The sequence below is a fragment of the Hemitrygon akajei genome, chromosome 9 (assembly GCF_048418815.1).
Source record: "Hemitrygon akajei chromosome 9, sHemAka1.3, whole genome shotgun sequence".
Lineage (NCBI taxonomy): Eukaryota > Metazoa > Chordata > Chondrichthyes > Myliobatiformes > Dasyatidae > Hemitrygon > Hemitrygon akajei.
In genome coordinates, this window is record NC_133132.1 from 133,422,769 (window position 1) to 133,442,397 (window position 19,629).

General features: G+C 40.0%; 1 protein-coding gene across 6 annotated transcripts in view; it reads right to left on the reverse strand.

Moving 5' to 3' along the window:
- LOC140733537 (b(0,+)-type amino acid transporter 1) overlaps positions 1 to 19,629 on the reverse strand; it is a 79,899-nt gene that overhangs the window by 50,065 nt on the left and 10,205 nt on the right. For 4 of the 6 annotated variants that reach the window (XM_073056996.1, XM_073056995.1, XM_073056998.1 and 1 more), the window contains exons 3-5: positions 17,247 to 17,376; positions 15,216 to 15,340; positions 10,655 to 10,742 (exon numbers count right to left, since the gene is read on the reverse strand). In XM_073056996.1, the coding sequence (XP_072913097.1) occupies positions 10,655 to 10,742; positions 15,216 to 15,340; positions 17,247 to 17,376 (343 nt within the window). Of the gene's footprint in view, positions 1 to 1,173; positions 7,925 to 10,654; positions 10,743 to 15,215; positions 15,341 to 17,246; positions 17,377 to 19,629 lie in introns of those variants that run through there. The other 2 variants (XM_073056997.1, XM_073056994.1) reach the window with 2 other exon arrangements.

The window sequence follows — 19,629 nt, forward strand, 5'->3', positions numbered from 1 at the left end:
TAGCTGCAATCATAATAATCCAGAGCTTTTCAGGCCTGTTTCCTTTGTCCCATGGAAAGCTAACAGAGAGCAGATGCCAGAAATCTTAAGTAAAAACAAGAAATGGAAGAAAAATCCAAAGGTCAGATAGGATCAGCGGAGAAGAAAACTATGTTAATATTTTTGATAGACTTTCTAAAGGATATCCCAAACTCTGTTGTCCCTATCATTCATATCATTCAGCGAGTACCCCTCACTTGTACATTGGGTTCAAGTGAAAGAATTGAAATCCTGGCTTGTTAATTATTATGGCTTTCCCCCCCTTTCCTTTCCAGCCCTGAGGGTCTCAGCCTGAAATATCAACTCTTTATTCCTTTCCATAAATGCTGCCTGACCTGTCGAGTTCCTTCAGCATTTTGTTTGTGTTTTACCCTGGATTTCCAGCATCCGCAGAATCTCTTGTCTTTCAAGTTCTTCTGCAGGATTGCTCTTCTTTGATCCCTATAACCTCCAGCATTCCTAATTCCTCCAGTTCCAAGTGAATGACATGAACTTGAAACACTAAATCTGATTTTGCCTGACATATTAATTATTTCCAATATTTTCCATTTTATTTCCAGTTCTTGACTTTTAATCATACCCAGTTTAGTTGCTCCAGCATTGGCAGCAATGCCTTAATTCTGGAATTTCCTCATCACTTAACCTCTTCTCAGGTTTCCAGCCGGGTATAACTGACCCAGGCATCATCCCTGATGAAGATGGCAGAGTTTGTCATCGAAATGTTGGTTATAATTGATACCTGTACCCGGACAGAAGCATGAGAAGAGTTTATTCGTCATATACACACCAGATCCTTTTCCCTCATCGTTTGTCCTGCTCCACCTCTCTTCTCTGATATGACCATCCCTAAAACCAGAGTTTAGGTCATCTCTCTTTATGTGACTGAGCTTTAAATACTAATGATTATGAAGTACTTTGAGATATTTTAATGCAGTAAAGATGTTATATGAATTGTTATGTTATTGCTTTGTAATCAATGGTAGATAATAATGATTACCCTCTGTTATTATTTGAAGTCTATTTAAATAGATTTAATTAAAAAGTTGAGAAATATGAATTATTTTCCACTCTATATCAGTTCCCCATCCAAATGACATTAAATTTTAGTGACTGAACAAAATGTTGATATTTAAGGAAATTTTCTGAAACCATTTTATTGGCAAGCCTGTTCATAAAATAGCAGATTGACATTTAAATTGGCAGAGCAAATGGTTGCAAATTTATAATAGAACAAAATTTTTATAAAACATACATAATGTGAGAACCAAAAGCAAAATTCTATGGAAAAGAAAGATTTACATCAGCAAGATTTAAAAATTTATTTTTCATAACTATAAAATGTAAAATAATATTGTTTGCTTATTATACTTTGCAACCTACATGCATGGTCTCTGGAACATGAGCCAGTTGATGTAATAGTGCACCGCATCATATAAACATGTGTTTAAGTCACTTGATACAGTGACATGAGTTTGCTATCCAGACTGTTACCAGGGACACACACCAAGACAAACATCGAGTGCTGTTGGAAGATCATCAGCTTGGTGAAAGATGCACTTCGGTCAGGCTGAATCTTACTGGTCTTCCAGTACAAGATGTCCATCAGGAAATGCTGCCAACTGGCACATTACAGACTGCAAAAGTACGTCAGAATCAGAATTGGGTTTATTATTACTGGTATATGTCATAAAATCTCTTGTATTGCAGAGACAGCACAGAGAAAGGTATAAAAATTACTCAATGTTCCAATGTACGTAAATATTGCAAAAGCAGAATCTTATGACAGAGAGGAAGAGATTGTGCCTAAAAGATTGAGTGTGGTTTTTCAGGCTCCTGTGCCTCCTCCCCAATGTTAATAACAAGAAAAGTGCATATCTTGCTCTCTCCGGTCCTGTTCACCCTGTACACATCAGACTTCCAATATAACTCGGAGTCCTGCCATGTGCAGAAGTTTGCCGACGACACGGCCATAGTGGGGTGTGTCAGGAATGGACAGGAGGAGTATAGGAAACTGATACAGGACTTTGATATGGTGCAACTCAAACTACCTGCGTCTCAATATCACCAAGACCAAGGAGATGGTGGTGGACTTTAGGAGATCTAGGCCTCATATGGAGCCAGTGATCATTAATGGAGAATGTGTGGAGCAGGTTAAGACCTACAAGTATCTGTGAGTACAGTTAGACGAGAAGCTAGACTGGACTGCCAACACAGATGCCTTGTGCAGGAAGGCACAGAGTCGACTGTACTTCCTTAGAAAGTTGGCGTCATTCAATGTCTGTAGTGAGATGCTGAAGATGTTCTATAGGTCAGTTGTGGAGAGCGCCCTCTTCTTTGTGGTGGCGTGTTGGGGAGGCAGCATTAAGAAGAGGGACGCCTCACGTCTTAATAAGCTGGTAAGGAAGGCGGGCTCTGTCGTGGGCAAAGTACTGGAGAGTATAACATCGGTAGTTGAGCGAAGGGCGCTGAGTAGGCTACGGTCAATTATGGAAAACCCTGAACATCCTCTACATAGCACCATCCAGAGACAGAGAAGCAGTTTCAGCGACAGGTTACTATCGATGCAATGCTCCTCAGACAGGATGAAGAGGTCAATACTCCCCAATGCCATTAGGCTTTACAATTCAACCGCCAGGAGTAAGATATGTTAAAGTGCCGGGGTTGATTGTATTTAATGTATTTAAGTAAACTACTTAAGAACTTTTTAAAAGCTATTATTAATGCTTTTTGAGAGAGTGATTTAGATGCATATCATATTTTTACTGAGTTAAGTATTGTATGTAATTAGTTTTGCTACAACAAGTGTATGGGACATTGGAAAAAATGTTGAATTTCCCCATGGGGATGAATAAAGTATCTATCTATCTATCTATATCTCAAGTGGTGAGGGTCTTTAATGATGAATTCTGCTTTCGTGAGGCGCTGGCATTTGAAGATGTCCTTGATGGCAGAGAAGGTTTTGCCTCTGATGGAGCTGCCTGCGTCTACAACCCTCTGCAGCTTCTCTGGATCTTGTGCAATGGAACATCCATACTAGAAAATGAAGTAATTAAGGGATGCAGTGAAGCTTGGTGCAGACAACACAAAGGCTTTGTAGAGAAAAACTGTAGTGTAAGGTTCTTCCGCCACTAAAAGTTGAGGGTCTAAGTCCCATATAGCTGCCTCTCAGACACTTTAAATCTGTGTCATGAAAGAGGCTACCCGAATGGTAAAGGAGCTCTCTACAGAGAATGTGCTAACACTACAAATGCATAGAACCAATAACACTTCAACTATAAAGACTGAGCAATACTAGGAATGTAAAAGAAACTCATGTACTGCTTTTGTATTTCTTGTATATATTTTATGAATAAAATTTAGTTGTGAAATTTTAAAAAGTATGCAGCAACTTACTATTAGGATTGAGTTTGTATCATTGTGCATTACAGGCGCTAGTGTAAATCAAAGTCTTGTGAGATTGTTGGTTTGGATTATGCAATACTTTCACTCAATCAAGAGAGAATTGGCCAATATCTGTAGTTTTCCAGCTGTCCGTATAAACACATGACATTGAATTTTTCACATGAAAGACCCATGATTTCCCACAGTGTGCACTCTTATTGTGAGCACTAATTTTGTGACAACGAAAACCAGTTGTATTCTTCCTAACCTCGCAACAAATTACATTTGGGGTGCCTCAACCAAATTTGAAGCTGGACATGAGCGCCACCTACAGATTCAAAATAGTATTAATTAAACTTTGGCTTTGTAAGGGAGAATTGATCACCAGTATCGTCAGACTGGGATGGGCAATCAAGGGCTGAAAAATAGAATGGATAGCTAATATAGAGTTATCATTCACTGTGAAACATGCTTGACTTCCATAATTTTTTTTAATTGATCTATTAAATTCAATACATATGAAAATCAATGGCAGTGATTTCTAACTTACAGCCTATCTGTAAATCCCTGATTTTCTTATTGGTTAACTTTGAAGCATGTTTAATTCATTGATTATTGGTTGATTGGGATCAGGTATGTTCTTGGTCTGGTTTAAAGCAAGATCATTTAATTAGGAATATACTCTGAAAGTAATTTCAATAATAAAAGCATACCCCAATGCCTTCCGAATCATTTCAAGGGACTTCAATCGGGCTAGTTTGAAGAAACCTCTGACAAGCTACCACCAACATCACTTGTGTAACCAGAGGAGCCAACACACCAGACCACTGTTACATCAGCATCAAGAATACTTACCATGCCATCCTGTGCCTGCACTTTGTCAGGTCCAATCACTTGGCTGTATTTCTACTCCCAGAATATAGGCAGACACTGAGCACCAGTGATGAGAACAGCAAAGGTATGGTCAAGGGAAGTGGAGGAGTCAAAGTGGAGTATTTACAAGACTGTCTTGAATCACTAGATGATGATTCTCAGGCTCCAAGGGTAGTCATAGCCGAAGGGTGGTAGTGGGGACGAGCTCCCACTGCTAAACAAATGCTCTTCATGGCGTGCATCTCAAACAGCCTCTAACAACCAAGTTCAACTCCTGGCCTTCATGTGTGGCATAGTTCTTATGCCCAGCGGAGCTGTTCTCACTGACAGGAGAAGGGGCAAAGGTGGGCCACTGGCGCCTTAAAACCAGTTGCTCCGGGCAATGGAGCTTATTAACCCTGGATGGTAGCTCATCTAGGAGAGGGAAAACTCTGATTTCAAACCTCCGCTGCCTTGTGGCTATACCCGCCCACGGGAAAGGCTTTGGGAGTAAACCCTGAAGAAGAATCTGGAGTCGGAGTCCCAAAGGCAGCTGACTGCTGTACCCAGCACCGGCACGGCAACTCCTGTGATGCTGCTGGCACCAAACTGTATCAACTTTCGTCATTCCTTTGGACCTGTCATCAGCATGGGGGGGGGGGGGGTCCCACTGTATGGGCAACAGACTGATGTCTATATCAACTCTGCCCTGGCTTGTGCCCTGGAGAGGCCACTCTCAGTGACTACCAGAGGCACAGTACTCATTCAGGGATTCATCTTTGGATCTGAATGACTATGCCATGGCTATCACTGACAGCATGGATGAACATGTGCCTTTGAGAATATATCGAGTTTTCCCAAACCAGAATCCTTGGATGAACGTGGAGATTCACAGCCTGCTGAGCACTAGATCCACCGCATTTAGGACCTCCAATCCACAACTCTACAACAAGTCCAGGTATGACGTACAGAAAGCCATCATGAGATTGAAAAGGGAATTCTGCATGAAGCTAGAGCCACAATTGCATGCATGACAGCCATGGTAGGGTTTGGATAGCAATGCTTCCTATAAGGCAAACCCTTACAACATAAATAGCAGTGATGCTTCACTCCCCAATGGGTTCAATGCCTATTATACACACCCTGAAAGAAGAAATAACACTATACCTATGCAAATCCCCACAGCATCTGACAACCCAATGATCTTTGTATCAGAAGCCAACATCAGAACATTGAAGATAAACCCTCATAAATTTTCAGACTTCGATGATACTGAAAAGTTGTGTTGACCAACTGACTAGAGTTGTTCAAGAACAACTTCAGCCCCTCACTGCTTCAGTTGGAGGTTCCCACCTGCTTCACGGGAGCATCAATCTCACTGGTGCCCAAGAAGAGCTGGGTAAGCTGCCTCAATGAAAATTACCCAGTAGCACTTACATCTACTGTGATGAAGTGCTTTGAGAGGTTGGTCTTGTTTAGAATTAACTCCTGCCTGAGCAAGTACCTGGACCAGCTGCAATTTGCCTACCACCACAAAAAATGTACAGCAGATTAACTCAAATTTAGAGCACCTAGACATCAGCAAAACATACATCAGGCTGCTGTTTATTAATTTTAGCTTGATGTTCAATGCCATCTCCCCTTACTAGCAATCAACAAGCTTTAAAACTTAGACCTCTATACCTCCCCCTGCAAATGGATCCTCAGCTTCCTCATTGGGAGACCACAGTCGGGTAATAATGTCACCTTGTCTTGGTGGAGAGGTTTGTGTTTCCCTGACATCTCAAGAGTGATGCCCTCTGGAGCTTAGCTCCCATTCAGTCACTCATGGCGGTAATGTCAAGGGGGAGGAGGTTCCAGACAAAAAGTGATCCAACCAAGACTTCAACAATGGAGCTAGCAGAGGATGATAACACATCACAATGGCAGTAAGGTGGAAGAAGGCTGCAGCAGTGGAGGGTCCCCAGATGTCTTGCATTGCATGCCATTGAACCTACCCTGATCCGTCAAGAACTGTGTGATGTCTGCTTGTGCATCAGACTCCCCACGTTAAACAAAGCACACAGAGCTGTTCTCCATTAAGAGAATCCATCCTAATGACAACCTTTTCGGAGAATATCATACTCGAATCGAGTGATCGCACCGCTACTACTACTACTGTAGATGCCTGAAGACCCATACTCAACGCATCAGGAACAGCTTCTTTCCATCCGCCACTTTTGTACTATAATTATAAGTTATAGTAATATTTATATCTTGCACTGTACTGCTGCTGCAAAACAACAGATTTCACAATATGTCAGTGATAATCATTCTGATTCTGATTTGTTTCACATTCTTTAGAGTGATTTCTATATGATCCCAACATGCCACTCATCACTAGTTACAATTTTTCACAATAGCTTTGAGGTAATTTTAAATGATAATTTGAAATGATTTGCAACATTAAATTTAGAGCTTTTTTCCAATGACCGTGAAGGGGCCACATTAAATACTAGGTTCAGCACTTAAGAGCTAAAAAGGCATACTTTTCCCTGTTTTTTCTCTCTCTAATGAGTAGAGAGTTTGCATCACAGAGTCAGGTTGGGCTGGGATTAAGGTTCCATAATAAAGCTAACATTTGAAATTTGTCTGGTTTGACCTGGAATTCTAGAGTAACTCCGGTGAAAATCAGGTCTGAAAAATTTGCTTCAGATTTGGCAATAACAATTAATTTCAAATGTGGTTAAGATAGGGATAGTTAAGAAAATACTAGTTTTTTTTTAAAGTCAGAAGGAATATAGCTAGTGGTTCTGAAAATATAACCTATGTGATTTGAGCATGAAATTTTGCAAATCTACATATTTGCGTTTTTGTTTGCCTTTGTAAAACACTAATCTTATTCACATCACCTTTGAGCAAACTTAATGAACATTTTACTATTGTAATTAATATTTATTTTCTTGCCAGAATTGTATTAAAGTATTAAACTTATGTTTATTTAAAAATACAGTCTGCTCCAGCTGCTGGAATTCATTAGAATTCATTTGAATTCTACAAATGAAATTAACTCCCAAACCTGATAATACTAGTGATAAAGACAATGACATGGTGGAAGAAGCAATAGGTGGATAACTATGCCCCGGTATGTGTTCAGGAATTGCCTTAAATTGGCCCAGTTGTGAGATATTGGTAGCTGAAGCTATAAATGTAACATTTTCAAAGGCAATACTGATAATTTTGTTTATAATACACAGAGCAAATCAAATTTTGCTTTTTATCATTGTGAAAGAGTCCTAGATAATAACATTTACTAAGTTTTATGATGCTGGTATTTTTAAGTCATAGATTGATATCATTAAGCAAGGGGTCTGTGGACTGCAGGTTGGGAAACACTGATCTAAATAATGCCAATTTCTGCAATTTTTTTTTGGACCAACGAATCTAAGTTTGCTTCTGTTGGCGCAACTTGCAGCAGCAGCTGCAAATGCACAGTGATGCGCTCCACTGAGCATGTGCATAATTTGAAGCGAATCAATGGAAAGTAAATCAATATTCCACTCAACATGAACAAACCAACAAACAAGTATTCAATCTGAGGATTTTCAATGAGCGGCGCCATCACCAGGCAGATCGAAACAATTAGCATGAACACTGGAATAGCCATTGGCACCTTTAAATAGAGAAAGAAAGTTTCAAATGAAAGCAAATGTACTATAAATATTAGTTAAAAAAGATACTTCATGGTGATTCTAGAGCTCTGAACAAATAGATCTCAGTATTGAAAATGTTTTCAATAAATTCTTCTGCCATAATTCTGTCACTGACTAGGAATTCGTTGCAGCTTCTTTAACCTTTTGTTGTAGAAGTAGCAACAACTTGAAAAACTCAGTTGTAACACCATGTCCATTGATGTAGATGCCCATTTTGTTTCTCAATAATGGCTGGCAAATGATGCAAAAGAGACAACCATAATCGGGGCCAAGAAACTAAAACACACCAAGAAAAGCCAACTGAGCAGAATCATGACCTAAAATCATGACTATAGTTTGAAGATGTCAATGGAGATAGACCTTTGAAACTCAGCAGGTTGGGTCACTAAAATATTATGAGGTGAAACTATGGGAGACAATAATCATATGAACACAAGTTCCATTTAAATGCCTCGTTGTGGACTATGCCACAGTTCATTCAGGACCCTAATCCTCTGAAGCTTTCTGCCTAATTTTTTCCAATTTTCCAAACAGCTTCCTTAGCACATATCTGTCCATTCTTACAATTGATTCTCAAATCTGTTGTGCTTAGAGTTCAGTTTAAATTGTAAATTGCTGTCACACAAGTAGCTGACTCAACATTGAGCAGTTAAAATTAGTTATTTCTGATTTTCAGATAATTTGGAATACTCCAGACCTTGGTGTGTGATTGCTACAAAGTATTTATTTCTATAAACAACCATATATATTCAAATAACTATATGCAGATAATTTACATTTCACTCCCCTTCCAACCATTTCCAAGCTGTGCATCTTCCTTAGCAGAGAGGATAATATTTGTGAAGATACTTTGTTATGTTGAGTATCTTTGCTTTCCAACCCTATTGACCTCCAAGGGCCTTGAATACATTGATTCATCACAACTGAATTCCAGATCTCCAAAAGGATCTTTATTTCTTTCATAGAACTGAGACTGACCCATTAAACCTTGAAAATTACATTTACTTTGATAATGTAACACACAATCTTGCCATTCCTACTCTTCCTTACTGCAAAGAATGGCTTCTCTTCCAGATCCATTGAAGGAACACTCCAATTAAAAAGAATCAAACTAATATGAAACATAACTCCCTCTACTTCTAAACTGCCAGTTTAACTTGCTTTAACTTCTTTATAAAAATTTTTAAATTGAGTTTCTTCAAGTTTATTGTTGCCCAACAGTGAATACTGTGAAACTTTTGCAGACTGAAATGTAGTCCATAATTACCTTTGATAATATTTCATAAATTACGGCAACAGAAGTAGATGGGTTGGTAAAGATGGTGTATGGCATGCTTGCCTTCATTAATCGGGGCATTGCTTATAAAAGTCAGGAAGCCATGTTGCAGCTGTATAAAACATATTTAGGCTACTTTTGGACCATTGTATGCAGTCCTGGTCACCACACCATAGGCCAGGCATGGAGGCTTTGGAGGGGGTACAGAAGATGCTCACTGGGATATTCCCTGAATTGGTGTATGTCAGATATTGAAATTGGATGGACGAAGTTAGATTGTTTTAACAGGAGTGTCCACATCTAAATGCAAGCTGAGAGATAAGTATGAGAGACGTAGATAGGGCGGAAATCAAAATCTTTTTTTCCCCAAGATGGAAAGATGAAATGATAGATATAGTTTTCAGGTGAAGGGAGGAAAGTTTAAAGAGAATGTAAAGGCAAGCTTTTTCACACAGGAAGATACTCTGCCAGGGGAGGTGGCAGAAACAGATTGCGATGCACTGTGTAAGAGGCATTTAGACAGAAACATGGACTGGCAGGGAGGAATAAAAGGATATAGACCATGTGAAAGCAGTCTGAACAAATTTAGACTGGCATCAAGGTCGGTGTGGAAGTACTGTTCCTGAGCAGTGCTATTCTGCAGGGAGGTCTATTTAGTAATGGGCATTACAAAAAGCCATAAAAAAAAAACAACCCACAGAAAGAAGAACAAAATGTCATTCCATCTTGACTTGGCCAGAAAGCTGTTAAGCATTCAAATATGCCAAAGTTCCAGAAAACATTAAAAAAATTAAAAGCACAGCAATAAAAAAGGATTGATAATTTTTGAAAGAAGAGTATATAACACTTTAAAACCTTAGTAAAATAATAAATACATTTGAACACACCAGCATTGCTTTAGAACTTACTAAAAGCTAGAATGGTTTTTAAAAAAACACAATGTAAAATTCTTTAAGTAATGAAAACTTTTCTCAGGCTCTCATCTTTATTGCTTCCTTTTCTAATTGGGAAGTTTAGATCACTTGCCTCTCAAATCTACCCAGCACAGGACTCTTCAGCAAGGGTGGAAGGTGCATACGTGCTGGGCATTTTGCCGAGATTCCCATTTCCATGTTGCACTATATGAGGATTATTGGAGTGCAACCCTGGCCTAGATTTTCCTGTTTCGTGGAGCTGCAGAACTTGCTGACAGTCATTAGACATAATGTTCACAAATTCTGACAGTTTTGCCAGTATTTCCCAGCATAATCTAGATCAATATGTTTGCTTAGAAAGAGTGAATTATTAATAATGCTTATGAAATACAATATGTAATTTCTAAAAAGAAATAGTGCAAAATTGAAATCAGTGTTAGAAAAGATAAACATAAAAAAATGCACTTTCATGGAAGTAGGTGTGTTAAACTAAATCTTACTTTGAAAGGTCTAGGAAGATGTGGCTTCTTTATTTTCATGTGCACCAATGCAGCAAACGTCAGACCATAAAAAATCCATGCTGTAAAACTTTTGGATAAGAAAAAGATACAGTTATGGTGGAAATGCTAGGTCTAACACAAAAGAAACCAATATGCTTCAATGTTTTTAGAGCCTTACACACTATAGATTCATAGTCATGCCCTTCAGCCCACCAAATCCGCACTGATCAGCAACCACCCATTCTCACTAACCCTGTATTAATTCCATTCTTTATTCTCTCCACATTTTCGTCAACGCCCCCAGATTCTACCAACCCCCAACACACAAAAAGCAATTTACAGCGTTCAAGTCGCCCGCCAATCTGCATGTGTTTGGGAGGAAACTGGAGCAGAGGAAACCTATGCTCCTCGGTTGAGATCGTTAAGAGCACCAAATTTCTTGGTGTTCACCTGGTGGAGAATTTCACCTGGTCCCTCAACACCAGCTCCATAGCAAAGAAAGCCCAGCAGCATCTCTACTTTCTGTGAAGGCTGAGGAAAGTCCATCTCCCGCCCCCCATCCTCATCACATTCTACATTGTATTGAGAGTATCCTGAGCAGCTGCATCACTGCCTGGTAAGGAAATTGCACCAACTCGGATCGCAAGACCCTGCAGCGGATAGTGAGGACAGCTGAGAAGATCATCGGGGTCTCTCTTTCCGCCATTACGGACATCTACACTACATGCTGCATCTGCAAAGCAAACAGCATTATGAAGAACCCCATGCACCCCTCATACAAACTCTTCTCCCTCTTGCCATCTGGGAAGAGGCACTGTAGCATTTGGGCTCTCACGACCAGACTAGGTAATAGTTTCTTCCCCCAAGCTATCAGACTCCTCAATACCCAGAGCCTGGACTGACACCTTACTGCCCTATTGTCTTGTTTATTATTTGTTGTAATGCCTGCACTGTTTTATGCACTTTATGCACTCCTGGATAGGTTTGTAAGTCTAGTGTAGTTTTTTTCTGTGTTGTTTTTTGTGTATTTCAGTCTAGTTTTTGTACTGTGTCATGTAACACCATGGTCCTGAAAAAACGTTATCTCATTTTTACTATGTACTGTACCAGCAGTTATGGCTGAAATGACAATAAAAGGTGACTTGACTTGACCTATGCAATCACAGGGAAAACCTGCAAACTCCACAAAGATAGCACCGGAGGCTAGGACTGAACCCAGGTCTCTACTGCTTTGAGCAGTGGCTCTGCTAGCTGCACCACTCTACCACCCTTAAGTTAATATTTTGGGAAAAGTCCTCTGAAATTCTCTTTATCATCAGCATCTCAATAACAGACCTTAAATTTGTAGAAGACTAGAGAGCAAAAAGGAGAATTCAACATATATATTCATTATCATTAGAGTGATAGAAATGAATGCACCCAAGTCTGTCAAGTCTCTCACCAGCATCCTAGCATCTAAGAAGTGGCTACATAACAAGTGAATGCATTGATTTCAATCTTCCAAAATAGCCTGGATTCAGAATAGGATGAAGAGAGAACAGAAGAAATCATAAGTCAGCATCCTAACAGCTGCCATTGGAAAAATACTGGAATCCATTATGAAGGAAATAGTAATAGAATGTTTAAAAAATTTCAGAATATGATTAAGCTGAGACTACATCCATTTGACAAATGTATTACAGCTCCTGAGGTTGTAAGTAACAGATAGATAAAGGGGAACCAGTAAGTATAAGTGTACTTGAATAACAAAAGGCATGTGGTGAGTTGTCATATAAAAAGGACAAGACCTCATGGCATTACGCAAGAGGTGGCGTAATATATTAACTGGAATTACTAATTAACAGAAAATGGTTTATGTATGTGGATTACTTTCAGGTCACCAATTTGTAACCTTGGTTACCACAGGGATCAGTGCGAGGATGGGTGTGGCAGAGGGGCTGGTGGGAGACCCGTAAGTTAACGCTACAGTGGGGGGAGTGCATGGACTGGCTAATCTACTTATAATCTTCATTAATGGCAGATGAAGATGTCAAGTACTAATGCCAGATTTGTTGATAATACAAAGCTAAAAGTCTGGACAACATGAAGTGTCTGAAAAGGGTTGTAAATAGGTTAAGTCTGTGGGTAAGATCTTGGCAGATGGTGTGTACTTGGAGTGAAGTGTGAGATTGTCCACTCTAGCAAAAATAATGGATATATTGCATCAGGACACCTTCCTGAACACACCTAACAAATTCCACCCCATCTGAATGATCTAATGAGATGCCAGTCAATGTTAGCTGGCAACTAATATCACAGAAGATACTAAAAGCTTTTTTAAGTATATAAAGGGTAAAAGAGAGTTAAGGGTAGATATAAGATCAATAGAAATTGACACTAGAGACATTATAATGAGAGACAGGGAGATGGCAGAGGAACTGAATGAGTATTTTGCATCAGTGGAAGACATCTGCAGTATACCGGACATTCAAGAGTGTCAGGGAAGTGAAGTAAGTGCAGTGAAAATTACATCTGAGAAGGTGCTCAGGAAGCTTAATGGTCTGAGGGTGGATAAATCTCCTGGACCTGATGGAATGCACCCTCGGGTTCTGAAGGAAGTAACTGGAGAGATTGTGGAGGCATCAACAATGATCTTTAAAGAATCAATAAATTCTGGCATTGTACCGGATGATTGGTAAATTGCAAATGTTACTCTGCTATTTAAGAAGGGTGGGAGGCAGCAGAAAGGGAAATATAGACCTATTAGCCTGACATCAGTGGTGGGGAAATTGTTGGAATCGATTGTTAGGGATGAGATTACAGAATACCTGGGGGCACATGACAAGATAGGCCAAACCCAGCATGGTTTCCTGAAAGGAAAATCCTGCCTGACAAACCTACTACAATTTTTTGAGGAAATTACAAACGCGATAGACAAAGGAGATGCAGTAGACATGGTGTACTTGGATTTTCAGAAGGCCTTTGACAAGGTGCTGCACATGAGGCTGCTTAGCAAGAGAAAAGCCCATGGAATTACATGGAAGTTACTAGCTTGGGTGGAGCATTGGCTGATCAGCAGAAAACAGAGAGTGGGGATAAAGGGATCCTATTTTGGCTGGCTGCCAGTTACCAGTGGAGTTCCACAGGGGTCAGTGTTGGGACCACTGCTTTTTATGATGTATGTCAATGATTTGGACTATGGGATTAATGGATTTCTCCCTAAATTTGCCGATGATACAAAGATAGGTGGAGTTGTGGGTAGTGTTGAGGAAACAGAGAGACTTAGATAGTTTAGGGGAATGGGCAAAGAAGTGGCAAATGAAATACAATGTTGGAAAGTGTATGGTCATGCACCTTGGTGGAAGAAATAAATGGGCAGGCTATTATTTAGATGGGGAGAGAATTCAAAGTGCAGAGATGCAAAGGGAATTGGGATTTCTTGTGCAGGATAGCTTAAAGGTTAACATCCAGGTTGAGTCAGTAGTGAAGAAGGTGAATGCAATTTGGCATTCATTTCTAGAGGTATAGAATTCTCAGGGATGTGGTGTTGAGGCTCCATGAGGCACTCGTGAGACCACACTTGGAGTATTGTGTGCAGTTTTGCGTTTCTTATTTTAGAAAGGATATACTGATATTGGAGAGGTTTCAGAGAAGATTCACAAGAATGATTCTAGGAATGAAAGGGTTACCATATGAGGATTGTTTGGCAGTTCTTGGGCTGTATTCCATGGAGTTTAGGAGAATGAGGGGGATCTCATAGAAACATTCCAAATGTTAAAAGGCCTGAACAGATTAGAGATGGCAAAGTTATTTCCCATGGTAAGGGAGTCTGGGACAAGAGGGTACGAGGACGTCCATTTAGAACAGAGATGCAAAGAAATTGCTTCAGTCAGAGGGTGGTAAATTTGTTGCCACATGCGGCTGTGGAAGCCAAGGTGTACTTAAGGCAGAGATAGATAGCCAGAGCATCAAAGGGTATGGGGGAAAGCAGGGAGGTGGGGATGACTGGAAGAATTGGATCAGTCCATGATTGATGGCAGAGCAGACTTGATGGGCTGAGTGGCTTACTTCTCTCCCTATATCTTATGATCTTATGTAAAATATTGCTTAAATGAAGCAAGAATGGAGGGTTAGCATACAGGTGCAGCAGGTAATTAAGAATGCAGGCCTTTAACCTCTTGCTTGCAGTAGGGAAACTTTGTTACAACTGTACAGATTACTCCAAATACTTTTAAAATCCTTATTTATGTAAGGGTATTTTTACATTCATTTTCATGCAGAGAAGGTTTTCTAGGTTGAATCTTGGAATGAAAGGGTTGCATTAGGTGAAACGATTGTGCTGCATAGGTCTGTATTGGATAGGAAGTTAAAAGAGTAAGACGAATTTTAGAAGTGTAAGATACTCAGGGGAATTGATAGGGAAGATGCTGGAAGGACGTTTCTATTCCATATTGCACCAGGTATCCCATGTGTCTGGTTGTTCTGTCAATGCTTTGGTGGATAACAGGAATATCCCTGGGAAATTACAGCAATTTACTGTTATTAGCAGAAATATTTTTTTAAAAATCCATTCTGAACAAACCTGAAATATTGGACGATAGACCCAAAATCCCCTGGGATTAGCAATATCAAAGCAATGACTGCAATGAATGAAAGAGCAGGCAAAGGAGTCAGCCGGTTCACATGTGCCATGGAGAGAATATCTGGCTGAGGGAAACAAATCAAGCAGTCACCATACATCTATTTTAGAAGCACAACTTACAAGTTTCACAATGCAAAACAAGAGCTTCATACTGTATCTATAAATTCATATCTTATATGAAATACGTTCATATTTCCACGTTGTTGTGACAATTCAGAAATTTATCGTTATCAGCTTTGTTTTTGTTCTTCTCTGATAAACACAGTGTTGAAGAGATTGATCTTTGACCACTGGAGTTAAAGATGTATGTGAATATTGGCCACCAGTTACATTGATCTCAGCATTGAATTCAATGTCAATAATTAACAAACACATTAGCAATAAAAGTTTAATTTTTAAAATACTTGAGTATAGTCCCACTTACTGCCATTTACTCAGTTATGCTTTACTGAAATGATCACACTGTGTTTGAGCCTAGGTTTCCATCCTCACTGCTACAAATATGCTGAGTCACATTGTTGTTCCTCCTACTGACCTGGCTGTGAATCAGACTTGGGGATGCCATGAATAATTCTGTTTACATGCTCACAGCAGAGAACTGGGCCATGATAAGCATAGGTGAGAGATTGGGACTACAGTACTCTACAAATTCGTCAATCTACGCTCTTTATGAGTGGTTTTTCCAACTATGAACATGGGATTATGGAGTAACCCTACACTGGAAGGAAAGCCAGAATCCTGACTTTTCTGCTGTTTATTGTCATCTTTAAACCAAAGGCTGCAATTAGTGTAAAAAAAAGAGTAGATTTAATACTTTCCTCAAGGCTGCTGAAAAATCATCCGCATGAAATATAATCTCTGTTCCTCTTTCCACAGGTACTATTCATCATTTGAGCAATTCCGTTTTTTTTTCAGCTATCTGTTGGGACGCACAGAGGTACCACATGATATGTTATTGCTGACATTTTAAGGAAGTGAAATTGAACTTGATTCAGAATACCCAATATAGGAGAAGAAATTGGCTACCTGCTTCATGCCACTGCAGGTTTACCCCAGAAAACAGCAGTAGGGCAATGAGACCCCATGTATAGAAATGCATTTGGACCGGAGTCTGTTGAAGTCTCAAGGGACAAGGATGACTAATCTCATTTGAAACTTTGAATGGTAGTATCTATTACCACAATCCAAATGTTTATTGTGTATTGGAATAGACATCTGATTTTCATTAACAATGGGGCCAAATAAGCTCAATGCATGGACTTCAAGCATCCCTTCCCTGCATGGCTCATAAGAGAATAATAATAGATGAATCAAGTATTTTGCATAATTTATCCATTTTGAGGTATGACAGAGAAATATTACAAATTTTTTTGTGAAATCAATCAATGGTTTAAATATTATTTCTGAATGAAAAGGAAGTTTATGGAAGCAATAACCTTGCAGCTAACAACAGTCATTTCTTGTTCCATAATTTTGACAGATGAGATGCTAAAATGAGGTGCTATCAGTCCACTCAGATAGATGTAAACTATATTATGGCATTTTTCAATGGAATAATATGCTGTCCAAAGTTTCTCTCTCTGTCAAGTGAATAAAGAATTAAAATTTAGTCTTAAATTGGGGTGTGGGGGGGGGGGTTCCTGTCTGTAAAATTAACCTACATTTTCTATGTTACAAACGTGTTATTAGCTGGAAAGCATTTTAAGACTCAAAGTGTTCCTTTCTTTTGAGTGTATTCTTAAATAACTCTGTTTTCAGCCTAAAATCTCACATATTTCTACTGAGATTTGTGATTAGTTTCAAGCTTTTCCCCTATTGAGAAGCAGACTGGCAGAGCCTTTCGCCTCAGATCCTTTAAGATGTTCTCCCTGCCCTCTCCAACCAACATTGCATTTCGCCTATGTTTTCTCCATTTAAAGTTGTGGGAATGAAGCAGCTCTGAAATCCACGATGGAAGTTCTCAGTCCTTACCAATGAACCTTCTCTGGCTGCTATGTAGCAAATGCGACCACTAGTGAAGAAGCTGCCGTTTATAGACCCAAATGTGGAAAGTACGACTGACAGTGGAATGATCCATGCCCAGCTGCCCAAGACTTTGCTTCTAAAATTGAAAAACATTTAAAAATATTGTTCAATCATTAATTTTGTGCTTAGGGCATTCTTCTTAAAATATTGCAATGCGAAAAACATTATACACATGAATTATTACAGGTATATTAATGTGCTTGACCGGTCTCCCTCTCACTGCTGCCAGCAGAGGCTGCAGGAGTCTTGGGTCCCATGCTGCAAGGTTCAATCACCTCAGCAGCTCATGGCTCGTGACTTGTGGCTGTGGACTCACTTTCGGCAGTGATTTGATGTTTAATGTTCTCAGCACTGAATGATCTTTACTATTTGCGCAATTTGATCAAGACACTTCAGCATGGAACTAGATCTGCGGTTGTGGCTTGCATCCATCGACACAGCTGTGTGACCATGGCAAGCCCTTCAGCTCCTGGACCGGCTTCACTTGCCTTGGTTACTCATTGCTGTGGATTCAACTTTGGTGGTTCTGTGGTTGATGTTTAATGTTTTGTGTGTTATTTGTTCACTTTAAGCTGATTGCGTGATTTGTTCTTTATTCGTACATTTGATGGTGAGGGTTTTTTCTTTAAATGGGTACTACAGTATTTCTTTGTTTTGAGGCTGCCTGCAAGAAGATGAATATTAAGTTTGTATACTGTTCAAAGTACAATTTATTATCAAAGACTTGCTTTGTTTACAGGCAGCCACAAAGCAAGAAAGCTGAAGGACCCAATTGAAAAAAAAAGACCAAAACAACTGTGCAGAAAAGGACGGGGGGGGGGGGGGAAACACAATTATGCCAACAATAGAAACACAGGACAGCAGTCTGAACCAGATTGAGTCCTTAGATCCACTCCCCAGAGCAGCTGGAGTAGGCCCAAGCCTCAGTCTCATTTGCCTTCCGGTCACCTGTGTACGACATTCCTTCAGTTGACATCTTCTGGATAGATCACGAGACCATGTGATTCACTCCTTTTAGGTCTTTTACATTGGTTATGCATCTTGAATGTGATTCTGGAACTGTTGGAGCCTGTGATTTGCAGTTTGGAGATCGTTTGGGAGCTTCAGCATTCTGCAGTCTCTGTGGGGATTATGGGAAGCAGAGGCAGCATGCAGGAACCTCATGGTGAGAAGGCTGTGAACCGGTGTTTGACTCCCTTTCGCCAATTAAAGCTTCCATTGTCTACCAATTAAAACAACGAAGGAGACTGAAACGCCGGCTCCCTGCCTTTTATTGCTTGTGAGATCACGCTACTAATGGAGAGGGGAGACAGCCTTTTGATTGCTGGTGTGATCACTCTGCTACAGAGAGGAAGAATGTTGCCAGGTTTCTGTGTTTTGGATGTGGACTTGGACAGTGGGCTTTTTTTCAGTCTTATGGTTTTTTCGTATTGTGTTTTTTGCCCAATCTTTCTCATTTTTTGTGTGTGGGGGAGGGGGATTTGGGGGTCAATATGCCTGTTCCATTTTTGTCATTTTTTTGTGCCGGGAGGAGGGATTTGGGAGTTGATGATCGTGCTGCCGTTCTTTTCCTTCTTGGTTTCATGGCTATCAGGAGCAGAAGAATTTCAGAGTTGTATACTTTGATAATAAATGAACCTCTGAACCTTTGAGTAGGCCCAAGCCTTGATCTCAGTAACACAGCAGCTGGAGCAGTTCACCAGCGAGAGATGAATGAACATTACAGGAAAGTGAGCAAAACCAGCCCTATCCTCACCTCCAGTCCTGACACTCAGGCTTTCCAGTCTATCTGGACTGGTGTTTAAATTGTCCAAACACCAGGTAGTGCCTTGCTCTAGGACCCTGACCCTGGCATAGTGATATGCTTGGGCCGCCCAGCCCAAAGCCGTTCTTGATCTCACCAAATCGGCTCCGCTTTTGGAGCAATCCAAACTCGCACCTGGGTCAGGTGGTCGGGCATCAAAATTCTTCCGCATTGACTCCTCTCCAGATCGTTCACTCCAACAGTGACGGCGATACCAACTTCATCTTGAGCATGTTGCTCTTCGGCTTCACAATGCACCCACACAGCCCATCCTTCGAATCAGCTTCACCTGTGCTTGCTGACCGTTTACTGTGATAGTTTACCATGATTTACCTCATAATTAGTAATGTTTTTAGTATACATGCTTTGAAAATAAATGTACTTTGAACTTTACTCAGAATAAAATGTGACACTAATGATTATCAAATGGATGTGGTGAGCTTACCATTCCCAACTCTGCCACCATTTTTAATTGTATGTTTACTAAGTAAATTAGGCATCCTCCTGATAGGCCCCATTATCAGT